The sequence below is a fragment of the Rhinichthys klamathensis genome, unplaced genomic scaffold, assembly GCF_029890125.1.
Source record: "Rhinichthys klamathensis goyatoka isolate OS25496 unplaced genomic scaffold, OSU_Roscu_1.1 h1tg000082l_1, whole genome shotgun sequence".
Taxonomy (NCBI): domain Eukaryota; kingdom Metazoa; phylum Chordata; class Actinopteri; order Cypriniformes; family Leuciscidae; genus Rhinichthys; species Rhinichthys klamathensis.
The window spans coordinates 3,189,945-3,209,285 of NW_026606624.1; the positions used below are offsets into that span (position 1 = coordinate 3,189,945).

General features: G+C 36.8%; 3 protein-coding genes across 5 annotated transcripts in view; all 3 read right to left on the reverse strand.

Annotated features, from left to right (window-relative positions):
* Nucleotides 1-616: 616 nt before the first annotated feature.
* On the reverse strand, nt 617-11,631 carry trpc4apa (transient receptor potential cation channel, subfamily C, member 4 associated protein a). The gene is made up of 19 exons (XM_056251508.1): nt 11,468-11,631; nt 9,574-9,702; nt 8,303-8,419; nt 7,106-7,160; nt 6,845-6,900; nt 6,613-6,741; nt 6,281-6,482; nt 5,872-6,060; nt 5,403-5,545; nt 4,394-4,525; nt 4,237-4,295; nt 4,043-4,144; nt 3,864-3,947; nt 3,699-3,789; nt 3,458-3,598; nt 3,261-3,372; nt 2,336-2,448; nt 2,036-2,242; nt 617-1,570 (listed from the first exon to the last, which is right to left on the reverse strand). The coding sequence occupies exons 1-19, from the start codon at nt 11,591-11,593 to the stop codon at nt 1,433-1,435; spliced, it is 2,325 nt and encodes a 774-aa protein (XP_056107483.1). The 5' UTR covers nt 11,594-11,631; the 3' UTR covers nt 617-1,432.
* Nucleotides 11,632-14,124: 2,493 nt separating this feature from the next.
* On the reverse strand, nt 14,125-17,339 carry sla2a (Src like adaptor 2a). Of its 2 annotated transcripts, XM_056251509.1 has the most exons (8): nt 16,629-17,339; nt 16,407-16,546; nt 16,156-16,261; nt 15,988-16,074; nt 15,376-15,479; nt 15,135-15,281; nt 14,835-14,964; nt 14,127-14,716 (listed from the first exon to the last, which is right to left on the reverse strand). In XM_056251509.1, exons 2-8 carry the CDS (start codon nt 16,489-16,491, stop codon nt 14,599-14,601), a joined length of 777 nt encoding a protein of 258 aa, XP_056107484.1. In that variant the 5' UTR covers nt 16,492-16,546; nt 16,629-17,339; the 3' UTR covers nt 14,127-14,598. The 2 variants fall into 2 exon arrangements, with proteins under 2 accessions (XP_056107485.1, XP_056107484.1); XM_056251510.1 differs by lacking the exon at nt 15,988-16,074 and having other exon boundaries at nt 14,125-14,716.
* A 187-nt stretch (nt 17,340-17,526) lies between these two features.
* Nucleotides 17,527-19,341, reverse strand: part of ndrg3a (ndrg family member 3a) — a 42,339-nt gene continuing 40,524 nt past the window's right edge. Inside the window, exons 16-17 of one of the 2 annotated variants that reach the window (XM_056251511.1) lie at nt 18,704-18,742; nt 17,527-18,253 (exon numbers count right to left, since the gene is read on the reverse strand). In XM_056251511.1, the coding sequence (XP_056107486.1) occupies nt 18,087-18,253; nt 18,704-18,742 (206 nt within the window). In that variant the 3' untranslated portion in view covers nt 17,527-18,086. The remainder of the gene's footprint in view (nt 18,254-18,703; nt 18,743-19,341) is intronic. The other variant, XM_056251512.1, reaches the window with a different exon arrangement.

Genomic DNA, 19,341 nt, shown 5'->3' on the forward strand with positions numbered 1-19,341 from the left:
CATTCCTGGTGTCAAAGGAAGTGACCAAAACCCCGATTTATATGAATGGTATGAAATTGTGTTTTGCCAATGCAAATCACCGTGACAGTATAAGGAAGCGATTTAAAGAAAATAAAAAACACACAAGAACCTGCGATCATCCACAGGTAAAAGCAAAGCAATTGTTGTGAAACACATTTAGTCTATACACGGGAACTTTTGGATACACAGTGAAATTAAGTGAACCGAATAAAAGCCACAGCATGCTTAAACTATAGGAGTGGGTTAGAAAACAACACTAATGAAACGAGGTAGTTGATCGGAAGTTTCTAGTTTAGCGCTTCTAGTCTAGCTCAGCTACCACATCCAGCAAAAAGCAGCACCTTCGCAGGTTCCCGGCCACCAAGCCAGAGCCGCATGTTTGAGCGCAACAGATTGTCAACGGCTGAGGCCTGTAAAGTTAGAAGATGGTGATTTAGTGGTTTGCTACGGAACAAACGACAGATGGCAGCATGGAGCTCAAGGCTAGCTGGATATTTACGACCATGGAGTGAGTGAACCTGCATAGTTTAACACCTTCCGTGCCCACAAGATATGAAGTGTTTCATTGTGAAAAAATAAAACAAAAGGAATGATACACCTATTAAAAACTCATTTATACAAAAAATTTAAAATACAAGAACGGAAAATGTCTTATTTCATATGTGCTTGATAAAACCTAACGAAAGGAGAGAAGCAATGGACAATATGAAAAGAAAACAGATTTATGATCCCATCATGGGCGCAAAATTACAAGAGAAATGTGAGAAAATAAATAAGACTTGTCCAAATTCAATTTCAGTTCTCATTCATCTACACTGTACAAAGATTTTGACATCAATCAGTTAAGCACGAGTGCCGTTCACCTCTTAAATGTTAGAATAAGCTTGGCAAAGTAACATCCAAGCCACCATTCAACAATCCAACACTTCTCTTTTGCATTTTTTCATTCTAAATTACAGAGGAAAATCTCCTTAAAGGCTGGCTGTACAGTTCTTCGATCACTAGATCATCGACCGCCCCCAGTCGAGGATACAGATTTCTGATCCAAGTCGGACATTTAGCCTAAATATTTTCTTCTTTGTGTAATTCTGTATAAAAGGCCCCATGCGATTTCACTGAAAGAACGGCACCAAAACACAATGAGACAGTTTCAGGTCAGAGTTTCGGCTCTGGCTTGAGCTGTCCAGGTACTGCGTTCCCAGTGAATGAATGACAGGGTGGGCGATCCTTCACGGGACGTTCCTTTGCACCCAGGAGCTGGAGATGAAGTGGAACATGGGCACCAAGTAGAGAATGGACAGCTCTCTGAGCCGTAGCATGCAGTCGGATGAGACGGGCGGCTGTTCTATATGCTCTCTGAACCCAATCGGATCTGAACGTGCAAGTCCCTCCCCGAGCCCACCCAGAAGAGTCAATCCTCTAGAAGGTCCCGCTCTAGCTCCATGTAAGGCTCATCTATGTAGCTGATAATGGCACAGGGAGAAGTCCTGTCCTCTCCGAGCAGTACTGAAACCGTCTCCTTCCAGTAACTGAAGGGAATACAGGAACTCTGAAAGAGAAGAGAACATTGATGGTTAAATATTCTCCTAAAGGAAGGATACCATGCAGTAAAATAAACTGTATATTAGGGCAGCACGATATTGGAAAAAACTGAGATTGTGATATTTTGTTTAACTGCATTAAACATATTATATATATAAGATGATATTATACTGCATATTATACTGCATATTATATATATAAGATGACTTGAATAGCTTTATTTTGAAAGAATTCATCATTCTAGAATAATTGGAGTGATTTTGTTAAGGAGTTCATCTGCATAGGGAAAAAAAGAGCTGAAAAATTACATTTTACCCTGAGACTAAAACACTGCATCGTGAACAACACGTGTAAATGAAACGCTCCATTCTCAAATCGGTAACATATTTACTGAAATCAGTTTTACAATTGCACAAAACGTGATATCTTTTTGATGTGATATTGTGCAGCTCTAAATCATATATAGACTCACATTCTCTAGGCAGGTGCTGTCTTTATCCTTGTTGAGGTAGTGGTGCTGCCAAAAGCGCAGCAAGTTGTGGAAGTTGTTGAGGAGGCAGCCGGGATATTTCTCTGTGTATTCCTTCTCCCGCAGGGCGTTCAGGTAAAACGGGAGCTTGCCTCTCCTCCGGGCCAGCATCAGAATCACCAGGCTGGTGTTAAGACAACTCACGTTCTCCTGGAAGAGAAGCCAGAAAACCACAGAGGAATAATTATCATGGAGGACTCAAATGAGACAAACAGGGAGAGGAGATCTGCACTGCGGTCTTGCCTGTGTGAGGGTCTGCACATTGATGATGTTAACCAGCCTAAAAAGGAAGGACAGCCTGTTCTCCACTCGAGCCATGTAGGACAGCAGACAGCACTCAGAGAGCACTTCAACCACTGCAGATGCACAAACACAAAGACTAAAATAGACACTGAAATTTGTCAATAGTGATCAGACAAAATATGTTTCAGAAAAGAATGTCTAATGCTCTCAACAGACTGAAGAAATGTACAAGATCAGATTATCAAATCTCAAGTTGCCTGGAATTTTTTTTTTCATCTTTCTATCAGATCTTTCTCAGACATCAACACGTTTTCACTAACAATTAGGGCAGCGCAAAATATTGAATACTTGTGATGATTTTAGAGCACTTTTAATTTGATTTAAATTCCCTAAAGACTGTAATTTGCCAAAATTAGACTAGTGAGTATGGGAATATGAAGCTAGATGTTTTAATGTCTGATTATTCTTCAGTTGTAAAAACTGTACTAGAGTTGGCAAGTTTAATTGATTTCTGTGAATTTGAAACTGTCTAAATCGGTTAAATTCTTAAAAAATAGTGTGGAATTTATAGTGTTTATATTTTTAGTACAAACAATATTGAGGTAAATATTGCTGTTGCTATGTACTGTTATTTTGGTACACATACATTATAGATACATTAAAAAACAACATAAATCTTCCTTCGTATTAATTGAGAAAATTAGCATACAAGCATACCTTTTTACTTCTTGCATTAAACTTTGATGATCTACCTAGCATTTTTTTTAAAGTTTACAAATACATAAAAATCAAGATTTAACGTGCCCTTCCTTAAAAAAAAGTATTAATTTCTTTCAAAAAAAATTTTAGACCACAAACTTTTGAACGGTAGTGTATACTTTTAGCAATATTGCTAACAATCCAAGAGTATAATGGCTGAACTTACCTTTTACATCCTCTGTCTGGCTCTCAAATCGATCAAGAGATAGGACAATACAGCGGACAAGCATGTTGGAGTCCACCAGAGAGCTGTTGATCTGGGTGAGGAACACCTGGAACTGAGGAAGGCATTGTTTAACCAAAGACAAGCAGAGGTTGTTAAACAGCAGCTTTTATTTCTCCACATTTTGTTATTCCCCGTACCTTTTCCTCTGTGTTGACGTATTTGTTGAATCTCTTGAAGGCATCAATGTTGAACTTCATAAGCTCTCCGAGCAGGTCAAAGTAGCTCTGCAGGACATCTCTGGACTTGCAGCCGCTGTCGATGATGCAAAAGAGGATGTGCTACAATCAAAAGACAAGATTTGAGCAACTCAATCACTTCTATGGGTAAAAACTTTTTGACCAATAAGAGAGGCACAGGCATTTGTATAAACATCTGTACCTCCAGCAAGCCTCTCTTCAGCAAAAACATCTGGTCTGCGTATGATGTGGCCCCTCTGAGGAAGCTCTCAACAGCTCTTGCCTGCCAGAACCTTTAAATAGAAAATATGTTATCGTGACATTTCAAAACACATTTATCCAAATCTTTATGAACCCAGAGTCTCACCTAAAGGAAGAGTCTGGCGGTTCTCTTTTCATAACCGCGAGGAGCCGTGTGAGGAGCCCTTTTTTACCGTCACACACTAAACTCCTGAAAGACACCACAGATAAGATAGATTGTAATATGTGTATGCTGTATAAAAAAGAAAAGTATATTAGCATATAGATTTGACATCTGAACAATACCTGTCAGTGTTTACTAGTGCCTCCACCTCAGGGATGTTTGCCTTTAGGGAGATGGCACTCAACTCATTCAGCTCTTGAGCATTCAGAAGTAAGTACTTATTTCTGAGAACAAAAGAATACATGGATGAATACATTCTTCGGTCAATCCACAGGTATGCGACATGCCACTCAAAGCTCACAATCTTGCAACTTACTCATGGTGGTCACTAAAGCTCTGCAGGAGCCTCAAAAACTGGATTTTAAATGAAATCTCCTGCACAATAAACAATAGCATAACATGATCAATGAGAATCATGGGAAATGGATTAGAGTGAATGGGATAAATCTACAATGTATCCACTCAAAGCTCACCGGACTGCAATCACAGTTTTCATTCTGTCCATGAACAACGTGATTAGAGGTGGTGTATTTCCTCCAGATGAGCTTGTCGAAAAGGTTATTGAGTCCAGGAATCAAACGAAACTCTGCCAACATTTTATGCACCTAACAGATATGATAAACAAGGATGGGAATTACAACATTAGGATTTAATCAGTTCTATGTAAGGGTGTAGCGATACACTCATGTTACGATTCTTTAAAACACAGACTCTCCCGGTACTTGCTATGTCCTGCCTCTCCCGCTATTAATGCACAATACATATAAGAATAAACCATCTAAAATGCTTTAAATAATCATCCTACTAAAACTTAATGCAATATGTGGATGAAATTATGTTTGCGCTTTCACTTTGAGGAGTGCTGTTCCAGCACGAATTAGCTTCAGATGATCATGGCCATCAATTACAGTTCCAATCTCAAGAAAGCATGTTTCAAATAACTATTTCACAAACTGTAAATGGTTAGTTCATCCAAAAAAAATTAATTCTGGATTTTCTCACTCTCATGATGTTTTTGTGTGTCGCAGAAGCATGTTTGTGTTTACTTCAGTAGCCTGTATGGGTGTTGTGACACAAAGCCGTTGTGTCTCTTCTTCAGAAGACTTGGATTTGTATTAGACCATTCGATGATTATTTTTACGATGCCTTCATGACATTTTTTGTATCTTTTAAGTTTTTAGAGGAATGGACTTTAAATGGAGGGACAGAAATCTCTTAGTTTTCATAAAAAATATCTTCATTTGTGTTTGGAAGTTTAAAGCGAGGTTTTGAACGACATAAGGGTGAGTACATGACGACAATGAACATTTTTGGGTGAATTATACCTTATAAATACAGTAAGCGGAGTCTTGGATAAAACTAACTCTATATCGCAAATCATATAGTTTACATCAACGATACATAGTTGCATTTTTATATTAATGATGTATCGTTACACCCCTAGTTCTATGTAGATCCTTTACAGACATGAGCGGCTCTTGCCTGGTTCCGCTGTCGGCCCATGAGCAGGACGCACAACACGTACAGCACCTCCACCTTATACATGATCTCATGAACGATCTTCATGGACTGTGGCAAACGATGCCTCAGTGGGATGGTGGCCAACGTACTCTCATCAGATGATTCTGTGAGAAAAAATAAATTAATAAAAAATATATACAAGTTAAAAATTTTGTGATCAGTAATATTTTTGGGAAAGAACTTAATTTATTTAGCAAGAACATTAAATTGATCACCAGTACTGACATTTATAATATAACAAAAGATTTCTATTTCAAATAAATTGTTAATCTATTGCACTTTCTTCAAAAAGGTATCATGGTTTCCACAAAAATATTATGCACACAAATGTTTAGCATTGATAATAATAAGTATTTCTTAAGCACCAAATCAGCACTGAAGGTTATGAATATTTAGAATAAGAACCGAACAAGTTAAACAGCAGTTCTACCTGTGCTGCTGTGCTCAGCTTCATCAGTTGCTATCTGCATGAGCGCATCCAGTACTAGTGTGTTGTCGAGCCAAGTGTACCACTCCTCCAGTTCCTGCAGAAAGTTTGATGTTCCAGTTGCCTCGGACACCTTCCGTGTGGCCAACTTACAGAGACGCTCAATGAACCCAGGGATGTTCAGGAGTGTGACTGGAAAATATTACATGATGTTTTTATAATTTGTGCCCTATTAACGCTTACTCCAGAAATCTATTCCTGCCAGAAATCCTCTATATATACACTGAATGGAAAGAGCTGTCATTTTACCATATAACAAATTTCCCTTTAGCAATGATCTTATTCTCAGTCACCACTTTACTGCTCTTTGTGGCATCAGCTCTAAGTAAAGTCCAGTTAGTAGTCCACATACCCTGGTTGACCTCGGCACGTGAGGGGCTGGTATTGCGTTTCTGCTGTGCGTTTTTAGCCAGGAGTGTGTGTTTGTCATCGTTCCCCACATCAGGCTCAGATATGGTGACGGAGAGGATACGACAGAAGTTAGCGAGCTGCTGCTGGTCAAAGCTTTGGACCAGTCCTGACAGGTTCGGGATCCACTCCAACTGAATCATTTCCTGTTATGAACCATTATTAAACACCATCAGATATTACTAGTGACGTATTCCACATGGTTATCATTTTTAATTGTTAGGCGTTTGTTTTTGTAGATAAGACAAATATTCTTAATCCTCTCAATGCACTGACCTTTTTAACTCCAAGAATATCCTCAATTAATGTAGCTGTTTGCAAAAAGGTCTTCTTATTTGTCATCAACGTGAAGAGAAATAAGACGAAATCATCCCTCGATGCCAGGTTTTTTGTGACCCCTTCCGTCTGTAGGAAAATAAGTGCACTTATACTCATCGTGAATCCATCATGTGGATATTAGTCACTCTTCAATTCAATTCCTAAATGAGAGCGAAGCCAGAATACTTACACATATGCAGCAGTTGTACAGCACACTAAGGCAGTCCTTAACCAAGTCATCATTCACTACAAGCAGTTTAAAAAAGTAATTTAAAAAAAAGATAGAATTTTATTTGTTGATGAAAGACATAGTATGGTTTAGATGGTTACTAGACTAAGCGCAGATACAATTATTATAATTTAATTGTTATTTTATACAGCCTAAATAATACATTTAGTTATATAATTATTTATAAATAATCTGCATAAAATGTTCTACTAGTTAACTTACTCTTGGGCTTTTGTAGCGTTGTCAGAGTGGGTCTCATCAGAAGTTCCACCAGCAGCTAAAAAGACAATCAATCATTCATTCTGAATTGATCTAGGTCTGCAACTAAAATCCATTTGATAAATAAATTGATCTGTCAACTATTTATTCAATTAACTGATTAATCAGATAAATGAAAGTTCAATTTATGATTGAATATGATTTAATTGAATCGCGCTGAATATTGTCAAATAGACACTACAATCGTATTGACAGGTAAAGCACAAACAATCAATTCTTCAGAGCTATCTTCGGAATTCTGCCTCTACAAATTCTGGTAGTCTGCCAATGTTCTCCTCATGATAATGTGTAAATAATATATGTATATTTATTTTACAATACCGTATTTTTAAATATGATATAAAATATATTTAAAAGGTTGTAATGCAAGTTACAGAGAGCTTTTAACATTGAGCACGTTTACATGCACACCAGTACACTGATAACTTTAAATGCAAACCAATAACACAAGTAAACTGCGTTTACAAGACTTTATTAATAAATCAGGTTATTCCCTGGACTCCGGGAATGTCAGCAGGAAACTTACGGCTCATATATTATCCTCGCATGCAGTTACAGATGCAGCATTTTGACTATACTGTAGTTTACCACTTATTCTGCTGCACGAGATGAGAGCACTTTTATAATTTTTTGGGTCAAGAAAGAGTCAGAGTTTGCGACTTATTTCCTCCCCCCTTATTGCAAAACACTCGCTCTGTCTGGATGCGCTTAAAATGCACAGTAAGGACGCGTTCCTGTCACATATCAAACATGCGCACTTAATGAGCCGACATAAATCAGGTTAATGAGTTTACTTTACATGCTGGACAAAATCGGCGTAAGGGGCAAAAATCTAGCTGTGACAATCAGTTTATGCTATTTCGGGTTAAGAATGTTCATGTATTATCAAAACGCACCCATTATCAAAACAGACATTTTAACAGTGTTGAGCACCAAAGAAAATGTTTTATATATATTTATATATTTTTTTTCTTTACTGTAAAGTTACAGCAGTGACAAAGCTATTCTGTGCCACAACACAGACTAGCCTAATCAATAACTTCACTGTGATCCATTTTCATTAGCACTCTTTATAATTGATCACAGTTAGGGTGCCAATTCCTCATTATACAGAGAACACATGAGAGTGTCTGAACTCACATCTACACCTCCAAACAGGTCAAAGGTGTATGTGTTGGGAAAGGTGGATTCCTGCGCAGTCTTCCTATCCTCGGTCACAAAAGACATGGCCTCCATAGACAGCAAGGATGACAGTTCCTGTATCAATCAGAACATCACAATGTGAGACAAATTCAGCATAGAGAGACACTCAGAGTGAGGTCTGCTCTGAAATAAGGATATCAAATGGCTATAAAGCTATTTAACACTAGAACTACCGGAATTCCATAACTACTAGAGCGACCATAGCGGTCATTCTGACCATTCATAGTTTGACGTTCATATGGCCGAACTGAACGTCATTTTCGTCATGTCATATCTACATTTGAACCTTTTTCTTCATTTGAAAGTTTTCCAATGACGCTTTTAATTCCTGTCGTCATGCTATAACGTCATCGCCCTTAAAACAAGCACAAAAGAAAGATTGTCCCGACAGGTGGCAATGTGAGGAAAGTTTTGCGTCAAAAATGTTTTTTCACCGCACTCACCAAGTGAATAGACATGCAAAAAAGTTAGGAAACGTCTAAGCTTTATACCGTTTAGTACAGTCCTGTTTGTAAATAAGTTCAATAATCAATACAAAATCGAAAAATAAATGGATCTACAATGTTACGATAGGTAATAATAAAGATGTGGGCTCATTTGAACGGCTCAAACACCCCGCATCATTCACTGACGCTTACGCACAGGTAAACACTGCCTTTCGTGTGTAGCTCCCACACACTAATTTGTGAAATTTGGTCTCCTTGGTTTTATTTTTTTTGCAGTTCCTCCTTACTTGGCACTGCCTTCTTCTCTCCATCTGCTCCTGCCCGGGTCCTGGCTCTCGCACCACCAGTTGTGTGGCTTTTGATTTCATGTGGTCGGAGCGAAGTTCGCTGGCCAGTCGCGTGATGAAGTCCCTCCGCGAAACTTGCTCATTTGTGCACTTCTTGTACAATATGTGCGTGTTGATGGCGGGAAATGTAGCGGACTTATATCTATAATGCGTGCAGTCAAAATGACCGCCATGGCCATTCTAGGTAGAAATAGTCAGAACTGTTTTGTGATTTTAATAAAATAACAGTGTCAGAATAAAATATACACATATTTAGGAAAAGTCAGAGTCCTACAGCCACATTGATTCTATTTGAACAAAGTTATTACACTGTAAAAATTTAAAACCAGTCAGAATGACTGCCTTGGCAGTTCTAGTGTTAAGATATAAGAAAATATCCCACACTCAAAAGAGTGAGTGGAATAAGAGATCTCACCTTCAGGACAATATGTGAGCGGGTGAAGTCACTGTTTAAGTGGCTGCTCTCGTACAGCTCCTGGAGTAAGACTGGAATCCCGTGCCATTTCGCCCTCTTATCTCTCTCCTGAAGAAGAACTTCTGGGAGCTGGAAACAAAGAATAAACAGAAACTAGATTTGCATTTGCTTAAGGAAATGCCAGTTCTTGCAATTCAGCAAAAGGACAGTGTCAAGGCCAGTTCACACAAAGCAAGAAAACTTTATTGATAAAGATAGATTTATTTTATTTTATACATTTAAAAGAACAGCAGAGTCCAGATAGATAAATAGAAACAATAGATAATACAATTACTTTATGTTTAATTACTAAAATTGGTTATTAATAGCATCCATTTTTCAAATACACTGCCTTGTAAGGCCAATAATAAAAGTCCATTGCATGTTTGACAACTAATGGTAATAATGAATTTACATGTGCATTACTTTGAAGGGCTGCAAAGTACCATTTACACACACACACAACTTTCAATAAAATGCAAATCACTTACATACAAGCTATATTCTTTAATTTTGTGAAGTCTTTAGAGGTTCATTTGACTCCAAAGTACTCTACATCCTGACACAAAAGTGACATTCATTTAGGCAAGAACCTGACTTAATGTTCATTCTATCAGTAGTAGTTATAGGTTGCCTATTCCTAGCGGGTATAATTTTTGTATTTTATTACATATAATACTTATAAAGTGTATTTTAAGGTCATGTTGATACAATGAACTGCATTCTACCATATACCACATAGCCTAAGTATGTAATATGTCCTCTACCTTTTTATTTTTTTCAAAATAGAATCAAATACTCAAAGGAACAAGCAGCCTAATAGGTGCCAAAAAAGGCATACTAATAAAAGTACAACAGAACAATCTTGTTGGTTTAGTATAACAGACAGACCGCATCTATATTATACTCTGTTTCTAGGCCCTTTAGAAACATTCACCAACCTGTCAAAGAAGAAACATTAAACAACAAAGTATTCTAATAGGTCCTAACTTCTTCAGTGTTAATCAGTATCAAATACTGGGAGTATGAAGTGAAAGTGAAACCTGTGGGGGTTCAATTCAGTTAAATTCCCAGGCTCAGGTCATGTCCAACTCAACAGGACATCTCTTACATAATTCAATCTCTTTAAACTCCAGGCCTGAGCCAGCAAAATGTCACTGCCTGAACCAATAACCCACACAAAATTAGTGTAATTTACTGTTTAGGCTGGTGGTGGGAAAAAAATGGATAAGACAACCTATACGAAAATGATATGGCACAATTGAACACTAGATAAAATGACAATATGTGCCAGTCAAACTCTAGCATTGCTGACTGCCCTCCCTGACAACATTTTGGGGCTTTATGACGTTCAAAGGAGCCTATAATGATCACAAAGGCTGTATAGCTTTAGGTTGTGAGACACAGCCCGTGTTTACTTGAAACAGCTGGTCGGTTATAAACATTAAATGATACAGATTGCTCGTGTATGATTAGAATTCATAATATTACTCATCCAGAATAATACGAGTCCATATGTCGGAGTCTTTAATTGGATTGTATTTGGACTGTATTTAAAGCCTCGTTTAACCCAAATTATCATCGGACAGTCAAAGCCAAGAGCAACCTAACGTTAATTAGTTAACGGCCAGTTGTCATTCTCCCTTTCCGTGGTTTATTTTTAAACTACACTGACCATTTGACTTCACAAGTTTTAAGAGATTATTTAAACTACCTTTAGATCAAACTTAAATGTCACACCGGTCCGATTTATTTTGTTGATTAACTTAAAGCAGGTTGATAGACGGCTCAGCTCATAAACGCGGATCCCTGACAGCGGCTTTTCTGTGTCAGCAGCACAAATTCTCCCGTTTACCTGCGTCCCTCTGCTGACGCCTCGTCCAGTGACCTGACTCTGTCGTATCCTGGTGAGAATATTCCTGTTTCGAGTCCGTTTCTTTCCTCCCATCCAAGGGGACTCGGGCCCCAGTAGCGTCGCCATTACTTCGTCTTCCTGAACTGCTCCAAACAGGAAGTTAAAATCGCTCAGCTTTCGACGCTCACTCGTGTGTGTTGAGCGCCCTCGTGTGGACGATGTTTTAACCGACCAGTAGAGGGCGCCATGCACTGAGCTCAAACGCAATTTGAGACTATGCTAAATTGTACTTCTCCCAGCATATTCCAATGCCATTTCAAACAAATTGATTAAATCTATCAACCTAAATTTCATTTGGAGAAATAGACCACATTATATGAAGAAAAGCAGTATGGTCAAAGACACAAAGGATGGAGGACTAAAAGTTATTGATTTTGACTGCCTTAATCATGGAACCTTAAAAATAAATTGGTTAAAATCTTGGATCAAACACAACAACTCTTTTTGGTATTGTATTCCAATGACCTTATTCAAGAAAATAGGAGGATTAGAATTTATTCTAAGAGTGTACTTTAATGTTGACAAATTACCTATATCATTATCAGAGTTTCACAGACAAATACTCTTGTATTGGAAAATGTTGTACGTACATAACTTCTCACCCCACACGTCTGTACTCTGGAACAACAGATATGTTCTGCACCGCAACAAATCTCTGTTCTTTGAAGATTGGTATGGGAGAAATATATGGTCCATAGCCGACTTAATGGATACCAATGGTCATTTCTTAAATTATGAACTTTGCATCAAACATAATTTCCAACCCTTAAAATCAGACTTCACTAAATTACATAGAGCGCTACCCCAACAATTTATCTTTCTAATAAGAAACACTTTGGCATATTATCCAATACAACCACAATTGGCCCCACTATCAATTCAAGGGATCTTTATTCCAGAAAGAAAATGCACTAACCACTTTATCAGAAATTGTTTTACTGAATACCTTTTCCCTGAAAGGCAAAATAAAAATAACATCATACAAAAATTTGATAAAGATTCAATTACTAAACTAAGAACAATGGATCTAACACTCCCTATACCCCCCAAAGTGAAAGAAACTCACTTCTAAGTAATGAACAATATTTACCTCTCTAAAGAATTACTGAGACTTTGCTTTGGTATAGATGATAACACATGTACATTCTGTGAAAATGATGTAGAAACTACGGACCATGTGTTTTTCTCATGTAATGTGATCATAGACTGAATGTGATACAGATATTTTGGTGTGATATGAATAAATGGGTTAAGCAGCAGATACCTTCATTCCCAACCTCTATCTCCAGAGACGACATTATATTTGGATTGATGCTGCAAAGCAAGGGTGATGAGATGTGTACTAATACAATTGTATGTCTAGCTAAATTTTTCATTCACAAGTGTAGAATTGTGAAATCATCTCCCAAATTTGTTGTTTTTTTAAATGAATTTAAACTGTATATAAAATCCTTAAAAACTCTGAAAAGTCCTAAAGCACAAAAAATATATGATACCCTAAAACACTTCCCAACTGAGATAAATGGCTGAACAAAGACCGAATTCACCCCTTATGTTATTATGTTATGTTATAATTTCTACCGTTTATTTATTTAAATGTTTCCTTTCTTACAAATCATCCATATTTTTGTACTAAGACATTTATATTCTCTTTTGTATTAAGAGCTGCTCCCTCTGGCTATATTTTCTTTGTATTCTATTCTGAAGAAAAGGAAATTATGCAGCCATGTTTGTTTGTAAATCTTGATAATTTTAATTAAAAAATTAAAAAATTGAAATAAATAAATAAATAAATAAATTGTACTTCTGTACTCTGATTAAAAACACAACTGTAAAATGTAACGTACATTTAAAAATGTATTTAACTTAAATATATATTTATAGTTGTATATGTAAAACAAATAAAAAAGCCATTTTAAAATTTCAAATATATCTGTTGCAGACTGCTAAAAAAAACAGTCATACAGGAAAAGATTCAATCAAAAATCAACATGTACTGACCTGCGTACTAAATAATCAGTCAGCATTTCTACATCAACATTAAATCACATTTTCTAATGTAATATTAAATTGCATATTTAAAAAAGAAATCAAAATAGTAGGATATACATCATGAGAGGCAGGACTAGCATGTGTGACCACTTTGGACTAATGGACTAAAAAGAGTTGCTGATGTATTTTACTATCAAATGAATACAATGTATTTTAAATAAATCAGTTAAGTATATGTTGTCAACTATAAATGAAAGTGCAGACAATGTCATAATACAGATGCAGCAACCTTATCTGCTTCATATCATATTTAAAGGGTCTATATATAGGCCTGCATTATTACAATTGGTCAGTCTCATGATTACAAAACATATAGACACGTCAGTTCTCACATTTCTAAAAGGTGGGTAAATACAGAGTTGCATTTTGACCATGTAAATACTGACACATATGTCACATAACTGTATTAAAGTAAGTTACTTTATAGATTGTATTGTTACTTTACTTTCTGTCGGGTCATATTGAGCAATTTCCCAAGGTAATGCATCCTGTTCACTACAACAGACACAAAATATGACTATAACATAACAACTATTCATTTAAAAAAAATTAAATTAAATTAAAACCAAAATGATCATTAAATAAATAACAAAAGATTATACAATAAAGTTTCTTTTGTTAACATTAGTTAACTACATTAGCTAACATGAACTAAGAATGAACAATAATTCTACTGCATTTATTAATCAGTTAATGTTAATCTCAACATTTACTACTACATTTTTAAGATCAAAAGTTGTATCTGTCAACATGAGTAATGCACTGTGAACTAACATGAACATAAAACGTTTACAAAGGTTAATAGATGCTGTAAAAAAAATATTCCTCGATATTGATGTTAGTTTACACATAAACTAATGTTAACAAATGAGACCATATTGTAAAGTGTTACCATGATCATTAATCAGGCTTAAGAATGTTTTTGTACAGGACAGAGCGTCGTGGTCAAAATGCCCATCAAACATCTATTATTAAGGCTAAATGATGTAAATCAATATCTGTTCTTTGTTGGATGTCACTCAGTCCTCACAGCTCAACTCCTCTGTGATGTAAAAATATGAATTCATAGACTCTCGAAGTCCTTCACTAACCAGACTCTCGTGATCCGTCCCCTTTAACTGCCTTTGAATCATCGACCTGATGATAAATATGAGTTATTTCTATGCATAACACAGAACAACCAAAGCCAGCATAATACTAGCCTAAATTATAGGAAAAGCCTGGAAAATGTGATCCAAATAAAAACTAAACCTACCTAGACAGATCTTTCCAGTTAAGATTGGACCTCTGGAATGCTATTGGTGAAGGTATATGCGCTACAGTTGTGTTCGAGTCATGAAGTAAGCAAGGTTCAGTCAGCTGACAGTACGTTCCATTAAAAGGTCCTGTAAATAGATTAGATGTATTTTCTCTGATCTATTTTAACATTCAAATGTTGTATTTATCATCATTGAAATGCAATGGACTGTCTTTTGTGGGTGGGAGGACTAATACGGAGCTCAGAAGAACAAGCAATTTTGTTGTTGTTGTTGTTGTTTTTGTTATTTGAGCTTACGTGAGTAATAGTCTACCAGCTGGGTGAGAGTGGAGAAGGTACGGTTATGGTGGATATAGAACCAGTTGTTGTCGAGCTGATGGATTCTGTAGTGCTTTACATTGTGCACATGGTCTCTATCTTGTCGTATTGAGAGTGAGTAGGAACCTAAAACCAACAGCAATGCATTTGTTAAGGTTAAGAAATAGACTTATTAATACAAAAGATGGCAATTAAGCAATAAATTGCTTTTAGCACGAACCAGGGCATGACTGGCTTTCCCGAATTAGAAAACATCCAGAGTAGTTTTGAGGCAGCATAAGAAGTTGTTCTGCATTTCTCCTGGTGATCCCTTCAAACAGCCAGCTTTATTGAAATAAACAAGATTTGGCATAGTTAATAATGGACATAATAATCACACTTTTTTCAAAATCACTCATTTCTCCTGGTGATCCCTTCAAACAGCCAGCTTTATTGAAATAAACAAGATTTGGCAAAGTTAATAATGGACATAATCACACTTTTTTCAAAAATCACTCAATCAGCAGTGATCACGTGGTATGATTAAATCCACTCCCTAATTATGATCTGATGACATCACATAACACTCTCCTTGTCTATGTTTTTCTTTTTCACTAATTTTATGATAGACGCAATGGTAGAGAAACATTACATGGGAGGGAGAGAGAGCGAGAGAGAGAGAGAGAGAGAGAGAGAGAGAGAGAGAGAGAGAGAGAGAGAGAGAGAGGACCCATGCAGGCCAGACTCAAACCCGGGTCTCCCATAAGAACGGAAAGTTTCAAATGTTTTTAGCATTTGTATTTTCGTTTTGGAAATAAGGAAGGCTTTTTAAAATAGTTTGAACATGACTGACCGATTGTACACTTTGGAAATGTACGTGTGAGGAATGAAAAACGCTGTGCCAGTTGATGTAGAACTAACCCTCAACATGTCATCATCTCTGTAACAGAAACCAAACCATTCTGAATTAGTTTTAGCACAGACTTACATGCATTTATTACAAAAAATAATCTTTACTTACTCGGATATAATGTTCAGTCTGTCTCCTAAAAATATAGTATGTACATCAGACCTGTGGGGTGGAAAGTTGCATAAAGCCACTGCCATGTGCATGTGATTTCCTGCAGCTTAAGTAAAAGAGACACAGTTGAGGGATAATTATACACATGACTGATAAAATATTTAGTACGGAGTAAAAACTAACTGAGTTAGGTGTTTGACAAAGAAAAGCTGTTCATATGTAGAAGATTCATTGCATAATCATGCTCTTACTCAAACACCCATCAGACGTCAATACAGGATCCTCCAGTCTGTGAACAGCAGATCGACGCCACAGTCTGCTTGTTAGACACCCCATCGTTATTTTATCACCATTTTCTGATTTTATGACAGAATCCAGCCTGAAAACCCAACTGAAGAAACAACACTACTCAAAAATTCAATTACACAATATATTATTGATTCATTTTGATATAAAAACTGACATCCCACCACCATCACTAGATGAGTGCACAACGGTGTTGACGCGACCTTTATCCTCTGTTGTCTGTTGTGCGTGTGAATTGACTTCAGTGCTCTGTTGAGTAGTTGTGGTGAACTAACCAACATGCAAATTAGATTTCCTGTGCTAATAGACTTTACAAATCCATAAATCATACAACAGTCAGAATAAAACTGTTGTAAGGGACTAAGGACTTCTACATAGAATGGATATAGACATATAGATTGTACATATAGGTGAAAGTTAAGCAAATGCTATATCATTCATGAAGGTAATTTTGTGTGTACGTGATAACTTTGAGCTTCTAACATTTTCTTGGCACAGAGACTGGTAAAAATAGTGTAACCACAACCTGAGAAGTGCTGCTTGAGGTGAGGGGCAAATAAAGTACATGTGTGGTTGGAAACTTTGCGACTTGATCTTCCGTCTCCTATAGGCATACCGTTGAGAGGTTGTTTCTTGAGTGGTTCTGAAAATAATATACTATTTTGAAAGCAAAAGTATAGCAGTTATAAATGTCTTAAGGAAAAAATGCATGACCAGTGTTATTTTCCATGATCTAACTTTATTTAGTAATTGAGAATCAGTGGACAGTGACTTTGTCAGACACTATTTCATACTCATATACAGCTGTCATTCCATGTGTACATCAATTCATGTTTTGATTAAGAATTATTATGTTAAAAAATGGTTACGGATTAATGTACAAAAAACAAACATGATTTTATATCAAACTAAGTCCATGCTACTTTTGTTTTGAATATTTAAAAGGGTGATGGCTTAATGTAACTTTTAATAAAATAAAAAGAAACAATTATTAAAATGTAAATAAAGAATGATATTCCACTTCTTTTGTCTGATGAGTCATTACAAGCGTTTGTTTTCTAATAGTTGATGGTTTTTAGTATAACCCATTAGAGTTTTTAATATAAATACAACAAAAGTCAGTTACTGAACATTCATTACATTCATATGATGAACAGGAAAGTGTATTCAACAACAAAACACATTTGTAAGACATAACAAATTAAACAATAGCACACAGTGTAGCACGATAAGAGCACAGGAAAGGTCACGGGTCACACCATAAAACATAAAAAAAAAACATTTTTTTAATGCATGTGTTTTCCTTTACGTGAGAGTGGCTCATAAAAGAGGTGGAATTAATTCCATGTAACGCAAACCGTGGTAAAAAAATGAAAATAAAAAGCGTGATGGAAGACCCTTCATGTGTAAATATATATTAGTCTTTAATTGTATCTGCTTTTATGACTGAAAATGTGGCTAGCATATAGTAACATCTGTATATATTCATTATGCATACCTTCAGTATATAATACATTTCATTCGAGCCTCCCCTGCCTCACTATTAAAGGCATTAGAAACATGTAGGTATCTAGGACACAAATAACAGGGGGTTGGGGGTGAAAGGACAGAAGACAGCAGATTCCTTAGCAGGAGACCTCCATGGTTTGTGGCCTGGCTTGGTTGTCCAGGACTCCAGAGTTGGGCCCGTCCAGAGGGCTGTTCAGGTTGCGGCTGCGTGAGCCGTCCATGGATGTGATGCTGGAGGAGGAGGACCGGGATCGAGACAGACGGGTCATGCCAGCCGCTGGTACTGTGAGGTGGGAGTGAGATATGAGAATGTGATTATTTCAGTCTTCAGTATAATCGGGGTTAATTGCAAGTAAACAGATAGAACAAGCATCATGCAAGAGGAAACCAAACCGAGAATGTAATAATAGATTATCACATATTCGTCTTGTGTCTGCCCACATAGAGTATAAATGTTCACACAGAGGCAGATCTACCAAACACAGTGCAAAGACACATTCGAGCAAAACTAAAAACCAACACATACCTTCTGAAAAATGTGGAAAATAAACAAAAAACAAAAAAAAATTATATATATATAAAGAACACAAAATTGAAAAACCCATATCGATCAACCACTAAATAATACCATGTCAAATATCTACATGCAAATATATCTAAACACAAGCACAGAGGTGAACCATGCAAGCATGTAAACACCAGTCAAAATAACTGTTGGATCACACCCGGGTACCTGATTCAGTGCTCAGATGGCTGAGCAAAACATGAGGAACTGTTTGCAAATGTTGAAAGGAGACAGATAGAAAGAACAATAAGATATCTGTACAGGTTTTGGTATAAAAAGAAAAGTGTGTGAAGTATTCCATGGAAATGTTTTTTGAATATTTCTGTTAATTTGAATACAGGCTAGATACTGTTCAGATACTGACTGTGCTCGGGGGGACGGCTGCGTTTTAAACTGTAACCTTGCAAGTTACAACCTCAACCCTACTAATTACCACTGTAAACCTTGCACGTGTTTACAGCTGTGTTTCAGTGGCCTTTCTGCATCACAAGTACTTTTTCTGCAGTGACGTGAGCTGAGCCTAATGCTTCATTTATGGCTCCTCGCCTACAGAGGGCGCCAAAAGGCAAAAAAACATGTGCTGCGTCCCAATTCGCCTACTTATACTACCCCCTAAAAGATGTACTGTTTTTGTGAAGAAAAAGTAAATACTTTTGAGTGTGTAGCAGAAGAGTAGGTAAGCTTTGGGACATACTACTTCGTCATAATTGCGGATCTTTAACGGAGCACTCTGTCGCTTAAATACATGCATCCTGTCAACGTTTAAACTGCCCTGTCAATCATCTTGTCACAGTTAAAATCCTCCA